The sequence below is a fragment of the Cheilinus undulatus genome, linkage group 1 (assembly GCF_018320785.1).
Source record: "Cheilinus undulatus linkage group 1, ASM1832078v1, whole genome shotgun sequence".
NCBI classification, from domain to species: Eukaryota; Metazoa; Chordata; class Actinopteri; order Labriformes; family Labridae; genus Cheilinus; species Cheilinus undulatus.
This window is the reverse complement of record NC_054865.1, coordinates 55,733,216-55,751,378: the sequence shown is the minus strand read 5'-3', so window position 1 is coordinate 55,751,378 and position 18,163 is coordinate 55,733,216. Positions and strand designations below refer to the sequence as shown.

Here is an 18,163-nt window from a genome sequence, read left to right as displayed (position 1 = left end):
CAAATAAATAATCTGTCTAAGCAGACTTCTACTTTTGAGACACCTACAAACAAATCCTTAATTTGCTGTGCGGACCATCCCTAAAAGTTGCAGCCTCAGCAGATTAAGTGTGTGTAGCCCTGGGCATAATGTTTGAGTTGTCTGAAAATTATTACCTCCGCCAAAGGGGTTATGTGATCGGATGGGTTTGTTAGTTTGTTAGCAACATAACTCAAAAAGTTAGATTTTGGGAGTGATCCAGGAATTTTTTTAAAGGATTCTGTACTATTGGGAGATAGGGAGAATGGCAGAGGTCTGCGCTGTTACCACTTTACACCAGGAGATGGCAAACATGAGTAGCTTCAATCACAGCAGCATTTTTGGGTGTGTTTCTATTCAAAGTTTTGGAGTTTATAGAGTTTGAAAGACGCATGCCCAGTTGAGGAGACGAGTCGGATCGTAACACAGAGAAAGATAGCAAATTGTAGCAAGAATACTCACAATGCTGGGAGGAATAGAGGAATTTTCACCCTCTGCCATGACTTTCAGTCATCCAGTGAGACCATGGGTGCATCTGTTGGCACCCTGTAGCGAAGCCAATGCTTTGCCTCACCGAGTTTCCACCCCACTGGGGAGGGAGTAATCGGCAAATGCCGTGGTGGGGGGCACTTGGGGACGGATCCAGGAATTTTTGAAAGGATTTTTCACCATTGGGAGATAGGGCTAATGGCAGAGGTCTGTGCTCTCCGAGTGCTTTTCTAGTTTTATAATCAATTTATGCTCAACATAATTTGGCTTTAAAAAATACAAACATCCTCTTTAATGTTGAAATGAAAAAAGATTTCTATAATGTCAATTGAATAAAAACATGCCATGTAAAATCTCCCATCTACTTAATTATTTTTAAAATTAACTTCATTTAAGTAACTACTCTTAATATTACCTAGAATGTATGACTCTGTAATACATACGTTTTTGAGCTTTATTTGCCAATTGTAGTATACTGACTTCCTGTATATATTTTTTATCTGGTTGTTGGGTGTTTTGACCAGACACTCTTACTAAAATAAGGATCAGATTTGAGGGAGGAAGAGGGGGTCAGAAGGGGATGAGTGAGTCTTCATTACAGTATACTGTGTATGTATGGAGCTATTATTGTTGTAAAACTATTTGCAAATGTATAAATCTGAACATAAATCTACAATTGCATACATATCTGCCAGTGCATGCACATAACTGCCAATGCATGCAAAGATCTGCATGCTAAAATCAACAGATGCAGACAAATCTGCAAATGCATGTAGATCTGCAAATGCATTTGTTGGCTTGAGCATGCATTTGCAGATTTGTGCATACATACAGATTTACCAATGCATGCACAAATCTGAAAATGCATACAGATCTGCAAATGCATGCAAATATCTGGCAACACATGCACAAATCGATGCACAATCTACACATTTGTGCAGGCATCTGTGGATCTTTGTACAAATTTTCCAGTCTTTTTACAGATTTTTTATCCTTTGTATGCATTTGTAGATCTGTACACACATTTGCGGCTCTTTATGTGCATTTGGGAACTTGTGCATGCATTTGCATCAATCCGTGCATTTGCAGATTTGTGTAAAGATCTGTGTGCATTTGCAAATAGTTTTGCAATAATAATAGCACCATATAAACAATGCTGCCATCTCAATCCCATTACTGTAAAGAGTAAAACCAATAAAAAAAATAATGGTTTTAAAAACCGAGAGGTTGAAAAAATAATTTGGCAGGCCTTAAGTTGCACACATTCCATTTTGCAGCTCTATGGTACATCATAACTTTGAAGTTCTCTTTTTTTGTCCCTGCTGGTCCAAGTAAGAGGGAAAATCACTCTTAGTAGAACTGAAAAACTTGTTTGCTTCAAATTGAACTGCCTAACCCCCATGTGACTTTTCCAAATTTCTTGCAGTGTAGAAATGTATTTATCCAAAGACTTTTGGGGGCTTTTACTTCATCATTAACAGTGAAGATATCTCCAAAAGCAAACATCTGTTGTCTGCATTAGTTAACCTGAAGCTATTGGTTGCATCTGATTTTAATAAGCTTTCAGTATTTCTTACTTCTGCATAAATCCCTGAAAAAATCCATTTTAATTTGCAGGAACATATGGCAAAGTTCAAGGGGGGTGAATCCTTAAGCAAGGCATTGCATTAGTAAGCTGTGCATCAGTTAGATATGCTCATATGCCAGGATCATGTGCTAATTATTGTTAGTGATCAAAAGGCAATTATTTTTGCACACAGCAGGGTATTACAGCACCACCAGAGTGGAATAGTTGATGAAGGAAGCATATGAAGGAAGAATTTATCCACTAACAGTGTTTTAAAGCTTACATTTGGGCTTCCTGAGCACACTTAGACCAAATCTGCTTTGTGTTTTAGAAATCCAGACTAAGTGCAGGGCTGTTTGTTCAAGCACTCACTGACACCACTTTGAGCTTCACGCTCTGAGTTTGACTTAACATAATGGGCCTTAAGCTCTTCTAGACACTACAGATAAGACTCTCCTTGGCTTCCACACACACTCATTTCCACAAATATACACACAAACCCACCCTCGCAAAAAACTTTGCTGTTGCTGGTGAAAGATTCATTAGTGTGAGGATGCAGAGATCAGCAAGATTGGAGTGGAAGTTGCTTCATATTTAACAGTCTCGGGGAGAGCGCCAAGGCTTGTGGTCCGATAGCGTGCAATTTTCATCAGAGTAATGGGAGATGATGTCTGAGATGCTGGGAGCACTGTGCCGGAGGAGGAAGCAGGCATTTCATTGCCCTGCTCTCAGCATTTGCTATTTACTTTTATGATGGTTTCCTTGTCCATATAAATTGACAGGATATTCATCTCTGCCACATAGGGAGGGGGTAATAGAGGGTTGACAGTGCTAAAACAAAATAGGGCTGCAAGATATTATCAGCTGAAGTTGTGGAGAAGAACAACATTGTGCTTCATGCAACAAATGGGACTAATGTTTTCCATCAGTGTGCCTTATTTTGGTCTCTAAAATGGCTCCTTTGAATGTAAACTTAAATATGCATTAGGTTTGGAAAGGTGAGAATATATCCTATCAAATAAATAATCTGTCTAAGCAGACTTCTACTTTTGGGACACCTACAAACAAATCCTTAATTTGCTGTGCGGACCATCCCTAAAAGTTGCAGCCTCAGCAGATTAAGTGTGTGTAGCCCTGGGCATAATGTTTGAGTTGTCTGAAAATTATTACCTCCGCCAAAGGGGTTATGTGATCGGATGGGTTTGTTAGTTTGTTAGCAACATAACTCAAAAAGTTGTGGATGGATTTTGATGAAATGTTCAGGAAATGTCAGAAATGGCATAAGGAAGAACTGATTAGATTTTGGGAGTGATCCAGATCACTGTCTGGATCCAGGAATTTTTTTAAAGGATTCTGTACTATTGGGAGATAGGTCTAATGGCGGAGGTCTGTGCTGTTACCACTTTACACCAGGAGATGGCAAACATGAGTAACTTCAATCCCAGCAGCATTTTGGGTGTGTTTCTATTCAAAGTTTTGGAGTTTATAGAGTTAGAAAGACACACACCCAAAGTAAGCCAAAGTAGCCCACGACCTCCAAAGTAAAAGCACCAATAACAGTGCCTCCATTATAACAGGGGTGGATGAGGCAACATTAAACACAACAATGCACGTTCAAGAGCAGTCATGACCAGACTGACATTTGGAGGCTTTTTAGACATTACTTTGATTTCAGCATGAAAAAAATCCCCAAATTACCATGTTTTTATTTCAAATTGAACTAAGATGAGTCAAGTGCATGATTTAAAACCATTTGAAAATATTCGTTGTTTTTGAGAAGGCTTCTCAGGATCGGGCATTAACAGCTCTTCTCAAGTCCAGCTACAGATTCTGTGTTGCAGTGGTTCTCAACTGATCCGGCGTCTGTCTCACAACTGATCGAGACCCAAAAAATGTTCAGCAACGCATGTTTATTGAATATGGTGCAGTTGGAGCATGATAGGACCAAAAGACCTGATGTAAAAAGAAAAGGGACAAGACTGACATATTTTACACCCTCTTTTCCCAGCATTATATGTAAATGTTTGCCAGTTTTCCAGAGAGGTTGTGAAATTACTTCATCACAGGAAAAGTAGCCATTTATGGCAAGAGGAGGAGAGAAAGTAGTTGATATATTGATCCAACATTTAAATTAACCCTATTTCACAGTAAAACAGGGTCAAATAAAAGGTACTGATGCATGTTCAATAAGGACTTAAGGACTTTGGCCACCATTTTTTTTTTCGCGACCCACTGAAAACTGCTTCATGATCCACTTTTAGGTCCTGACCCACCAATTGAGAGCCACTGCTCTAGTGGATTGAGGTCTGGGCTTTGACTCTGCCTTTCACCTTGTTGTGGATGCTGAAAAGCATCCCCGCAACATGATGCTGCCACCGTCATGTTTCACAGTGGGTACGGTGTGTTTGTGGTGATTTGCAATGTGTGGTATAAGCCAAACATCAGGTCTTGATGGTCAAAAAGCTCCATTTGGTCTCATCAGACCAAAGAACTTTCTTCTGCTTGACCACAGAGTGACTTTTGAGGAGCGTTAGTCCAAATTTCATAAGTTTTCTTCAACAGTGTCTTTCTCTTTGCCACTCTCCCATAAAGCTCTGACTGGTGAAGAACCCGGCCAACAGTTGTTGTCTGCAGAGTCTCTCCCATCTCAGCTGCTGAAGCAGCTCCTTCGTACTTGTAGGTTTTGGCTTGGCATCCCGGTTGAGAGTGGCTACTCTAGTGCAAGGAACATCTCAGTTGAGAAATGTCTATTCGCATCTATTCACAACTTTCAGTCACATGACTGTCATGAGGTGAAGAGGGCAAAAAGAGTTCAGAAAAGTGGTGTCAACCGCTAACCCCAATGTGGAGCTCTACCACGGACCTTTTTCATTTTCTATACCTTCTAAGAACACATTAACATGACATGAAAACCTCAGAAGACAGAGATATTCTTTTCAACTGTAAGTTCTGGGCACTTGTGCCACCCTATACAGTACCAGGGACAAGATTTATATCATTAAACTCATCTAAGTTTGGAATCCCTCTCCAAAAACTACAGCCAGGATGAGTCTACAAAAGTACTGACAGGTTTATGTGTTCTTGATGTAGCTGGGTCAGTAATCCTGCCATGGGGGGAGTGAAGGGCAAGAAATACCTCATTAAAGCATAAATTAAAAGTAAAATTAGCCAGAAAGGTTAGCATCAGGACCACTGTCAGCTATTATTTTAAGTAATGGTTGTAGAAAAGCAGGGAAATGTTGATAGAGTTAATCTAACATTTAATACAGTTATACTCAACATGTGGCTCTTTTGTGATTATTTGTAGCTCTTTTATGTCTTAATTTCAAATATTTTTCCCCCAGAAAATCTTAAAGAGAACATTTTTGCCATTTTTACCATTTTTTTGCCACTTTTTTGCCCATTTACCTTTTGCCATGAAATACCCCATTTTTCTTATTTTTTGCCCATTTTTGCAACTTCTTTTTGCCACTTTCCCCATTTTTGCCACTTTTTTCCCATTTTCGCCCTTTTTTTTCCATTTTTTTGCCACTTTTCGTCCAAATTATCTATCTATTGCCATTCAGTACCACTTGTTTTCTTCTCTCCCAAATTTTTGCCATTTTTTTGACCATTTCACATTTTTTTTGCCACTTTTTTGCCCATTTACCTTTTGCCATGAAATACCCCATTTTTCTTATTTTTTGCCCATTTTTGCAACTTCTTTTTGCCACTTTCCCCATTTTTGCCACTTTTTTCCCATTTTCACCCTTTTTTTTCCTTTTTTTTGCCACTTTTCATCAAAATTATCTATCTATTGCCATTCAGTACCACTTGTTTTCTTCTCTCCCAAATTTTTGCCATTTTTTTGACTATTTCACTTTTTTTTTGCCACATTTTGTCCATTTAAGCTACCTTTTGCCACTTGTTTCCTATTTTTTCCCAATTTTTGCCAATTTTGACTGCATTTTGCCCATTTTAGTCACTCACTTTTTACTCTTTTTTTGCCACATTTTTGCCACTTTTGGACCATTTTTGCCACCTGTAACAAATTTTTTTAGTCACTTCTCACCCATTTTTGCTACTTATTGACTGTTTTCCACCTTTTCTCCCCATTTTCACCCCTTTTCACCCATTTTTGCTGCATTTTGACCATTTAGATTGTGGATCTTGCAAAAGTATTTTTCAACAATTTGGCTATTTGGTTGAGCAGGGTTGAGTCGACTGTAACTCTTAAGACAAGGGACATCTGATGGTTTTAAGGTGCACTCACACTTGGCCCAGTTGAAGCATACCTATCCCCCTGCTGATTCCTGCACTCACACTGCTCCTAATTTCATCCCATTTTTAAATAAATGAAGTCAAAGCTTGAGCAAATCATCCCACAGTTGAGGGACATCCTTAGTTTGAGCACTCATTCAAGTTTCTACTGCAGGATGACTGACCATATAGAGAGAAACATGTTAAATAGCCTCCTTCTTCAGACCTGTCTCTGTAAAATTTTACTAATTCTGCTGTCAAAGTTGAGAAATAATTCATGAAATCTTGCCCAGAAGTTGTCGCCTCCTAAAGTAAAGCCAATTCCACCGAAGCTCCCTAAAAACATCTTGTTTGGACTGACAGAGGCAGGAATTGAGGCTGACAGTGACAGGGTAAAATTGCCCGTGTTCATCTTGCTACCATCTTGTTTTGTGCTCTCAGGAGGCCACTTCTGACCCAGTTAAGAAAAGAACCAGGTAGTGGTCCTGTGCAGGAAACCATCCATAACAGACAGAGTTATTTTGGGAGAAATATCTGCTGTTAAAACTTGGTTTCCTGTTTGATGCCTGTCTGAAAACAGGTTCCAGAAAGCCAAATAGGCCGCTATATAATCCAACATTTCTCTGACATGACTTCTGAACTAAAACAGAAATATGTTGATGCACAAAGTCTTTAAAAAGTGAAAAGTTGATTCTAAGAAAAGTCAAAGATGTGTTTTTCGACAATGTCTGAAAATGTCTGGATATTAAAGATGACGTACCATAACATACCGGTCTTCCTACGGTTCCGTTTCAGTCTCGACGCCTACTCGAGCCACTGACTTATAGATCGGCTCCACACTCAGCTCATATATATAGCAGCTCACTCTTTAAGGTGGCCTCTTGCTGGAGCTGTGAGTAAAGCTCTGTGGGTGAAAGAGTGGAGTCACCCTAAAACAGTGTCAACAATCTCTATGCAGAGGGGTCAAGATGGCACTCACTGCTCTCAGGGTCAGTATTGGAAAAAAGTTCTGTCCAGAATAAATTTTTAAGAGTCTGCAGGCAAAGAATGTCCATTAATTTTATTTGCATTCGAGATCTGACTGTGAAACATGTGTATACATTTGCAAAATAATCCTGAAAACAAAATGTGTGAAAGGAGCTGGTCAGAGAGCAAAGCTATTCTCAGAAATGTCAATAGAAATGACCCAAGAAGTCCTATAAATATTCAAACTCTCTATATGACCTCTGCTGCCGTGTGAATTTAAAATGTAAAACTTTGTCTCCTTTTTGAATAAATCTACACATTTTATTTTTGGCTTATAGCAAGCTTCATCCCTGTTTCTCAGACCTTCATTTTAAGGGATCATGCCTGAACCCTAAAGAGTTCCTTTAATAAGTTTTTGTTCCTAAGGACAAAAAACTGTCCACCTTCAAAAACTGCTGTAAAAATATGATAATAATATAATATATTTTTCTGCAAACAAGTCAGTCTTTTAAAACCACTTCAGTCTAAAATGTACATATCAAATATTAATAATATTTTTTAGATTTTAACCCTTTTAGAGACTGGTACTGTTAACCCTTTCACCGCCAAAGTCGCAAAATTGCGACAAGCAACATTGCTGCATTAAACAGGCTGTAGCTGCAAATATGGTTCCTAATGTTGTTACTACTTTACACCAGGAGATGGCGGACATGAGTAACTTCAATCCCAGCAGCATTTGTGGGTGTGTTTCTATTCAAAGTTTTGGAGTTTATATAGTTTGAAAGACGAGTCGGAGCGTAACAGAGAGAAAGACAGCGAATTGTAGCGAGAATACTCACAATGCTGGGAGGAACAGAGGAATTTTCACCCTCTGCCATTCAGTTCAATTCAATTTATTTAGGATAGCCCCTTGAGATGCAGCATCTCGTTTTCGAGGGGGTCTGCCATGACTTCAGTCGTCTGGTGAGACCATGAGTGAGACTGTCAGTGCATCTGTTGGCACTGGCAGGCAATGCTTGCACCATGCCAGTCCACAAGTAGTGAAGCCAATGCTTTGCCTCACTGTGTTTCACCCCCATGAGAGCAGACAGGTTCCTGCCACCCCCGAGATCTCTGGCGGGTGCAGACCCCAGTTTTGGGACCACTTGCTTAATGTTTAAACTCCAATCTACTGATCAATTACCTTTCGTTAAACACTGATCATAATTACTTATTCCTGATCAATTCAAGCAACATTCAAGACATTTTGTGAAACACTAACCATATTGCAAATACCATGAAATTAAAAACAGAAAATCTCTTGATACAAACATGCCATGAAATGCAAAAGGTTGAATGAAAAGTGAAAACATCATGGCCACCGTAGCTAACCAGGGACAGAAATATCATTAAATCAATATGTGCGTCCTCACGTCCTGGAAATCATCCCTCCTCCACCGTGATGACAGACCCTCTAATTTCACTAATGCACCTGGAGGAGACGAGGGTGGAGGAAGAAGAGGCTTCTGGAGGGGCGACGAGTGATGATACACAGGGGGATCCTATGCAGACATCTTTCATCTCAAACTAGACAAGAATGGAGGTGTGGAAGTACAGAGTTTACTGAGATGCCACATTTCTAACCTTTACATTTATTTCCAGAGAAAATGCCAACAGCCGGATGGGGCCGACTATCAGCCGGAAGTCATTCAAACATTTCATAAGTTGACCGACAGATTGTTGCTGAAGTAAAAAATAAAGAAAGAAAAAGAGTAATTTTGCTGTTCTGCACAGTAGCTTACAAATAAGTCTTAGGAATTAGATAATAATGAATCTTGAGGTAATGTAAATCATGATCAGGCCAGAAAAATATGATATTCTTCCGATAAGGCCCACACCTCCCAGTAAGGCAGAGATAAGAACACTTTTAGTGAAATGTGCATGTTCTCCCGCTGTGAGTTCTCTGCAGGTACTCCAGTTTCCTCCAATAGTCAAAAGACAAACTCCAGTGGTTAACTGGTGGCTCTACAGTGATATGAGGTGCAAGGGTTAGCATGCAGGGTTATCTGTCTTTGCATGTCAGCCCTGTGATTCACTGGTAACCAGTCCAGGGAATAGGAGTAGAGATCACTAAAGGCTGTGGTACTGGGGTAATGGTCTTGAGCTTCGGTGTATGAGACATGAACTTCATACACCACAGGTCATAATCATTCATAACATACATATACATCTGAAAACAGCTGTTTTGTATATTTGTTATTAAAACTCTCTCCCAATAGCTGCACATTTCCTCAGCTCACTTCAGAGATGCATAAACACCTCTCAGACTAAAAGCGTCATCATAAATATGATGCATTGGTCCTAAAGGCACCTACTTTATTATGTCTTTTATTTTACATTATTATGATTTTGTGCACTCAGATGAGAAGATATTATTTATTCCTGTGTTGCTTTTAGTTTCTATCATTTTTAATGCTTTATTCTCTTTGTTTAATATTTAATAAACAACAAGCTGTACCACAGGTGGTTCTAAAAAGACACAGCAGTCTGTAACTGTCATTACTGAATAAATCAGACTAACCTAGAGGTATCCATCCACCAGTTTGTGTTGCATTTTTCTCAGTGAGCTCAAACTCATTAAAAGCCAGTGAAAGCCACTTTCAGGGTCTAATTTCTGCACAGTCGTATGTACTTTTTTCACTCTCAGGTGTGTGACTTCACACCAGCGTGCATGTGATGTCTTCATCATGGTACCTAGATCAGCTCAGAGAGAGAAGGAAGCACGATTCTGGGAGACAGATTTGGGATTTACTGCAGTGAGAGCTGATGTGATGGACAATGATGCTTCAGTGGAGTGAGCTAAAGCAATGTCAAGGTTGTGGGAGGAAAACAAGATGGACAGTCAGAGATGAAAAGTTCTCTCTGGAGATTATGGAGCAATCTGTATCCCTACCACCTGAACTGTTGTCCAAATGATAAAACATGAATCCTGTGAGGCTGATGTGCTCCGAATCGGAGCAGTGAGAAAACCTGTGTTTTAGAGGGTAAAAATAGTAAAAAAAAAAAAAAAAATAGTAAGACCATAGTAGCCAGGAGGATTACACTCTATTTAGAGGTCATTAAGAAGAGCACTTTGTCTATTTTTGTTCACTTAGAGGTCATTAAGAAGGGCACTTTGTTTTTGTACACTCTAAGGTCATAAGAGGGCACTTTGTCTAATTTGGTTCACTTAGAGGTCACTAAAGAGGTCACTTTGTCTGTAATTGTTCTCTTAGAGGTCACTAAAGGTGGCACTTTGTCCTTAATTGTTCTCTTAGAGGTCACTAAAGAGGGCACTTTGTCTGTAATTGTTCTCTTAGAGGTCACAAAAGAGGGCACTTTGTCTATAATTGCTCTCTTAGAGGTCACTAAAGAGGGCACTTTGTCTGTAATTGTTCTCTTAGAGGTCACTAAAGAGGGCACTGTGTCTGTAATTGCTCTCTTAGAGGTCACTAAAGAGGTCACTTTGTCTGTAATTGTTCTCTTAGAGGTCACTAAAGAGGGCACTTTGTCTGTAATTGTTCTCTTAGAGGTCACTAAAGAGGGCACTGTGTCTATAATTGCTCTCTTAGAGGTCACTAAAGAGGGCACTTTGTCTGTAATTGTTCTCTTAGAGGTCACTAAAGAGGGCACTTTGTCTGTAATTGTTCTCTTAGAGGTCACTAAAGAGGGCACTGTGTCTGTAATTGTTCTCTTAGAGGTCACAAAAGAGGGCACTTTGTCTGTAATTGTTCTCTTAGAGGTCACAAAAGAGGGCACTTTGTCTATAATTGTTCTCTTAGAGGTCACAAAAGAGGGCACTGTGTCTGTAATTGTTCTCTTAGAGGTCACTAAAGGTGGCACTTTGTCTGTAATTGTTCTCTTAGAGGTCACAAAAGAGGGCACTTTGTCTATAATTGCTCTCTTAGAGGTCACTAAAGAGGGCACTTTGTCTGTAATTGTTCTCTTAGAGGTCACTAAAGAGGGCACTTTGTCTGTAATTGTTATCTTAGAGGTCACTAAAGAGGTCACTTTGTCTGTAATTGTTCTCTTAGAGGTCACTAAAGAGGGCACTGTGTCTGTAATTGCTCTCTTAGAGGTCACTAAAGAGGGCACTTTGTCTGTAATTGTTCTCTTAGAGGTCACAAAAGAGGGCACTTTGTCTATAATTGTTCTCTTAGAGGTCACAAAAGAGGGCACTTTGTCTATAATTGTTCTCTTAGAGGTCACTAAAGAGGGCACTTTGTCTGTAATTGTTCTCTTAGAGGTCACTAAAGAGGGCACTGTGTCTGTAATTGCTCTCTTAGAGGTCACTAAAGAGGGCACTGTGTCTGTAATTGTTCTCTTAGAGGTCACTAAAGAGGGCACTTTGTCTGTAATTGTTATCTTAGAGGTCACTAAAGAGGGCACTTCATGTTAATCTTTCTGCTTACATTAAAACTAAGTGCTCACCTCATCATGGTTTCTACCTTAAAGACATATGAAAAAGACCTTTTCCATCGTGTATTTTAAAAATTGGGGCACCAAGGGAGCAACCACCAGTAGGACACTGGAAATGTCTTCAAGAACCTTTTTACACTGACATTTTATCAGAGATATTAACATTATGACCCAAAGCTAGTTCAAATGACATTTATGGCTTTCCATTTTACAAACACATCTATTGTAATATTTTTATAATTTGAAAAAGAATCATTCTGGGACCAGGTCCTCTCCACTGGTCTTCATTAAAACTACTTTATTCCACTTTTAACTTTTCATCAAAAATAATGCTGCATCTGCAGGTTAAATGTTGCATTTTATATTGTATTCCAATAACATTTAATTATGAGCAGCCTTGGGATGATTTGATAACATCACGGTTTACGTCTGACTTTTCTGCTGGAGGTAATGTGAGGAGAGAATACAGCTTTGTGTAATACTTTGGATTTTAATCAAATACCTGCAGAACTCATTTCAGTCCCATCAGTATAAGCCTGTTTTGTATTCTGGGGGGTTTACGCAAATCATTTCCAGTTAAAAGCCTTAACAAAGAGGGATTATGGTCAATATTTTACCTGCTTGACATCAGCATATAAGGAATCTTGGAACACATCGTCTGTCGTTGTCTGATAGAGGGGATCTATGCCTCTGGGAGAGGATGCTAACTCTGCAGTGATTTTGGTGAAGCCAACAGTCAGAGTTTAGGACTCTTGGCCAAGACTCTTTAAATTGTTTGCTGAAAGGAGGTCAGATCGATAGTTCCTGGCTCTCGACACTGATTAGCTTTCGATACAGGCAGATTTTTAGCTCAAGTTGAAATGTTTTAGCACTCATGCAGACATCTGTTTATAAAGTCAAATAAATACTCATTATCATACTGCAGATCAGGTCTGCCCACAGGTTTGGCTGGACCCCTAATAAACCCAGAGAATGGCCCCTCTCTGGTTAGGATATATAGATAACCAATGTTTTTGTGCTGGATTAGTGGCATTAATATTGGTGCTACTTTTAGACAATTTTGTGCACTTTAACCCGACTTTGCCTCTTTTGACACCCCTTTGCACCACATTTTCTGCTGTTTTTGCCACGGTTAACCCATTTGTTTCTATTTGCTGCCAATTATTTGCCTTGGTTAATCAGTTTTCCCACCTAAAATCCATTTCTGCCTAATTAAAATCCAATTTCATCTAATTTCCTGCTTTTGCAGTATCTTTGAACCAATTTTTGCCATGTTTCAAATCTTTTTCACAACCTTTTCTGCCCATTTTTGCATCTGTTATCCAATTTTGCCATTTGCTAAACCCTTTCCACCACGTTTTCTGGCAGTTTATGCCACTCCTAAACATTTTTCTTTCCTTTTCCTGCTGATTTTTTTTTTGTGCCTTTCTTAATCAATTTTCCCATTTTTAACCAGTTTTATTCCAATCTAAAAATCCAAATTATGCCTAAATTTCCCCCTATTTCTTTTTCTTTAAACCATGATGCCACTTTTCAGTCCTCTTTCACCACCTTTTCCTCCCATCTCTGCCACCTCCACATGTTTGTTCTCTGTTATTCAATTTTTGCCACTTTTTAAACTCTTCCCACCTCTTTTTCTTCCTGTGTATGTCACTTTTCACAAATTTTTTTTTGTCTCTGTTTTTCTCTGTTTTCCCATTTTACCTCTTAAAGCTCATTTTTGCTGCTTTTTAACTTTCTCCTGCCACTTTTTACCCATTTTACTCTGTTTCAATAAAAGGTAATCACATTTTAAAGATGCTACAATATGAATAAACGAAAAAAGATATTTGATTCCTGTATTAGAGGGATTATTATCCAGGTAAAAAACATGAATATTGTTATCACAGCTTCACTCTACAATGGATCAGGATTTTGCTGGCCTCCTTGGGTCCCTGTTTGACTGGGCCCCAGAAAGCTCTCCCTGTGTCCCCCTATTTGACTTTTCTGTAATTCAGCCTGGAGAAACAGTGAGATTGTGCAGTATGGCTTCCAGCTGTGTTTCATGAAAGGTAGTTGGAAGGGCAAAAAAAAGTTATTCCAGCCATTATTTATTAACTCCAATAAATAAGCAGAGTTAGTTTAAATGAAAAGTATAAATTAAACTGCTGTGAACATGGGGGCTAGAGCTGTTTACTTCTAGAGAACCCCAGAGCCTCCTCTGCATCAACAAGCCATTTGCACATTTAATTTTTAACCCCCAGTTGAAATGTTTTCTCTCTTTTTTTCCAACAGGATATCTCCAAAGTGCAGAGAATTGTCACAGCCACTAAATCACCCGTGAACATCGGAGTAATGAGGAGAGAGAGCGGTGCCGTTAAAGAGTGCCAGATGGAAAAGGTGAGCCTTTAGAGTAATTAAACTGAAATGGCCTGTGTGACCCGAGGGCCCGTCTCACCGAGGTTCATCTGTTCGCTGAATTCATGCTCGGGTCCCTCATCAGAAATCAGACAAGCCGCTCTGACTCCAAGTGTCTTCATTCGAGTCCTTAATTGGAAAACTTTATGCAAGAAAGGCAACAAGTTTCAACCTGATGATGCATTCTTTGGTCAACAGAGTTTATCTTGTTCAAACTTTCTCTGTGTCACCATGACGTAAAAATTAGGACTACATAAAATTAGCGTCACAATGATTTACAGGTTGATTTGCATCATTTATCGATCAGAACTGTAAAAGATGCTTTGCCTCTCTTTTTGTTTTATCAGTTGACCTCTGAGACTAATATAAACTCATCTTAAAGGGGTAAAATATGTGCCCTTTTGAAGGTGTTCTAAAATCAACAGCAAAGTTATATTTATGAGACATCTTTGTTGTTAAATTCCTCATGAAAACATTCAATTTCCTGATGTTGCTCTTCAAAATAAAAGTCTTCAATGATGATAAGTTGGAGGCTTTCATTGTGACAGATTTGGCAGGAATAGAACGTGTTTTGATTGAATACTTTACTAAACTTCTGGAACCTAGCACCTCCTCTGGTTCAAGTAAAAAAAATGGAAAGGCCTTCCAGCAGTTAGCCGGTCCCCTGACCTTATGGTGAATTCTGGTGAGAGCGTGGCTGCCTGGCTCTGTGCCAGAGCAGAGACAGAAGTTGGGGATTAAATTTACTGTTTTCTGGCACAAATCTCTGATATAGTTTTAATGACCACCGTGGCTGATAGATTTGGGAAGTCGTCTGTTTCTCACTGGTGAAACCATCTTGCAAACCTTCCATCTGAACAGTTTAGGCCCAGTTAGAGAGTCTTACTCCAATCAGGAGGTAGGGGCAGAACTTTCGGGCACAGCGGAGTCGTGGCGTAAGCAAGCAGCAACAAGAGGCCAGTGTAATTATGGCGGAGGAGATTAGCATGGATGCTGCTATGGTGTCAGTTTTTTCAGAACTTGACGACATTTCTTTGTTAAAAGAAGAACAAAGAACAGAATTTCTCCAAGTTTTTTCTTTTCAAAGGCTCTGCCCTTTCCTAAACACCGTCTATGGGAGGTTTTCGTCAGCATAGTGATGTGGTGGGTCTAAATCCGAAATTCAGTCACTTGTAGTGTTTTCACATGTTTACAGCAACCTTATTCCAGCATATCTAGAGTGTTTAGACCAGTGTTACTCAACCCTGCTCAACCAAAGAGCCAAATTGTTGAAAATAATGTTGCAAGAGCCACAATTTAAGTGGTGAAAAGTGGCAAAAATGGGAAAAAAGTGACAAAAAAGAAGTTACAGGTGACAAAAATGGGTGAAAATGTGGTGTGAAAATGGGGAGAAAAAGTGAAAAAATGGTCAGAAGCTAGCAAAAATGGGTGAGAAGTGGCACAGCAATGAGTTACAGGTGGCAAAAATGGTCCAAAAATGGCAAAAACATGGCAAAAAATGACTGAAAGTGACTAAAATGGGCAAAAAGCAGTCAAGATTAGAAAAAAAGGGGAAAAAATAGGAAACAAATGGTATGCAACGGCAAAAGGTAGGTTAAATGGGCAAAATGTGGCAGTAAAATAGTGAAAAGGGGCAAAAATCTGTAAAATAGTGGCAAAAAGAAGGACAGAAATTGGGGAAATAAGGAAACAAGTGGTATTTAATGGCAAAAGGTAGCTTAACCCTTTAAAGCCTGTTGTATCATATTTGATATATACTTTCATGATAACTCCAGCTAATGTATCATAAATTATTTTTAAAAAATTCTGAATACAATGGGAAATATGATAAAAGTGCCCTCAAGTGGATTATCAGTTAGCAAAAACACCTAATGTATAAAATGAGCCACAAAAAATATATATGTTAAGTTTTATGGAAATTTGGATTTCAGTAGAAAGTGAAATAAACATTTCAGTTCCAAAAAATAGAATTTTCCAGCTATAATTTGAGTTTTCAGGCTTTAATGGCTTCAATGGGCAAAATATGGCAAAAAAAAAAAAGGGTGAAAAATGGGCAAAACAGTGGCAAAAAGAAAAGGTAACAATTTGGGAAAAAGGAAACAAGTGGTATTTAATGGCAAAAGGTAGCTTATTTGGACAACAAGTGGCAAAAGTGGCAATAAAAGGGCAAAAATGAGATAAAAATGGCAAAAAGATGTTGCAAAAATTGGCAAAAAAAAGGAAAAAAGGGTGTATTTAATGGCAAAGGGTAGCCAAAGTAATTACCAAAGTAATTTTGGCAAAGGGTAGCTTAAATGGGCAAAAAGTAGCAAGCAATGGTGCACAAGGGCAAAAACGGGATCAAAGTGGCAAAAATTGGGAAATTGTGTCAAAAAGAAGTTGAAAAATGGCCAAAGGAAAAAAGGGGTGTTTAATGGCAAAAGATAGCTTAAATGGGTGAAACATGCACTGAAAAAACAGATTTTGACCCTTAGTATTTGTAACGTATAATTATTAGGGTTGTTTCACTGATTTACTGTAAATGTGTAATTCAATCCTTATATTTTTAGACTAATTTCAAAATGTGCTGTCTCCGTTTCAAATGAGTTGATTTTAATCAACAATCAATTACCCACCTGTTTTTCAGTAAGTAAGAAATTTAATGTTATTGGTGGTGAAGCTTGTGTCAGAGAGTTAAATTAGTTTCTAAGTATTTTTTTTAACACATATTGCTTGTTTTGGGCGGCACAGTGGTTAGTGCTGTTGTCTTACAGCAAGAAGGTTGCTGGTTTCCCGGTCAGGGCCTTTCTGTGCGGAGTCTGCATGTTCTCCCCGTGCATGCGTGGGTTCTCTCCGGGTACTCCGGCTTCCTCCCACCACCAAAAACATGCTCGTTAGGTTAACTGATCACTCTAAATTGGCTGTAGGTGTGAATGTGAGCGTGTCTGGTTGTCAGTCTCTATATGTCAGCCCTGCGATTGACTGGCAACCAGTCCGGGGTGTACCCCGCCTCTCGCCCAATGACGGCTGGAATAGGCTTCAGCCCCCCCCCCCCAACCCGGAACGGAACAAGGGGTATAGAACATGGATGGATGATATTGCTTGTTTTTATAAGGTTATAGCCGTAGATATCAAGACGTAGCCAACACTTGGTTATTACTCAAATTATTTGAGTTATGAAAAATCTGCAGTTTTCCCAGAATGCCTTTGGGCACTAAACCTTTATGCACTCAGTTTGCTGCTGCTGTCTTGGCCAGGACACCCTCAAAAAAGAGATTTTTAATCTCAAAGCGGTTTTCTCCTGGTTAAATAAAAGTTAAATAAAATAATGAAATAAAATGCACCATGAGTGAAGTTGCTGTCTCAATTAAAAACGGCCTACCTATGTGGGGCAATGATACTGTTGTAACTGTCAATGAATGCTGTATGACAGATTGACATTTGTGAAATTTCACCTGCTGGTTCAGTGGATGACTGACAGTCATTGCTACAGATGATTGTACAAGTTAGTCCACCTTAGGTGAAATGATAACATAAAAAAAACATTATCAGAGAGTACCATATGACATTTAAAGGTAAGCAGCTACCTACGATATACTCATCTTGCTTTACAGTGTATTAAAGTTGAGCAAATATACGTCTAATTTGGAATTACCTAAGAATAATAAGTTGAGTCAACTTAAAAAACTTATGTGGAATCTAGGCAAATTTCTTTTGTGCAACTGCTAAAATTAATAAAATTGAGTTAATTCAACTCCATTCATTTGAGGCTGTTTAACCTAGGTTTAGTTGACTTTCCTTTAAAATTTTTGGCACCTGCTACACAAAATTATTAAGTTAAATTTACCTGTATTGTTCATCTGAGATTACTTGAAAACATGAAGTTCAATCAACAAAAAAATTATATCTATATCTAGATAAACATATTGCATGCAACTGCTAAAATTGATAAAATTAAGTAGGATCAACAAAACATTTTTTCAGTGTTGCAAAAATGGTAAAAATTGCAAAAAAAATCCCCCCCTTTTTAAGATTTTCTGGGGGATTAAGATTTAATATTAAGACATAAAG

General features: G+C 38.8%; 1 protein-coding gene across 1 annotated transcript in view; it reads left to right on the top strand.

Moving 5' to 3' along the window:
- luzp2 (leucine zipper protein 2) overlaps positions 1-18,163 on the top strand; it is a 364,593-nt gene that overhangs the window by 326,205 nt on the left and 20,225 nt on the right. The window contains exon 10 of the mRNA XM_041791985.1: positions 13,991-14,095. Coding sequence (XP_041647919.1) covers positions 13,991-14,095 — 105 coding nt within the window. The remainder of the gene's footprint in view (positions 1-13,990; positions 14,096-18,163) is intronic.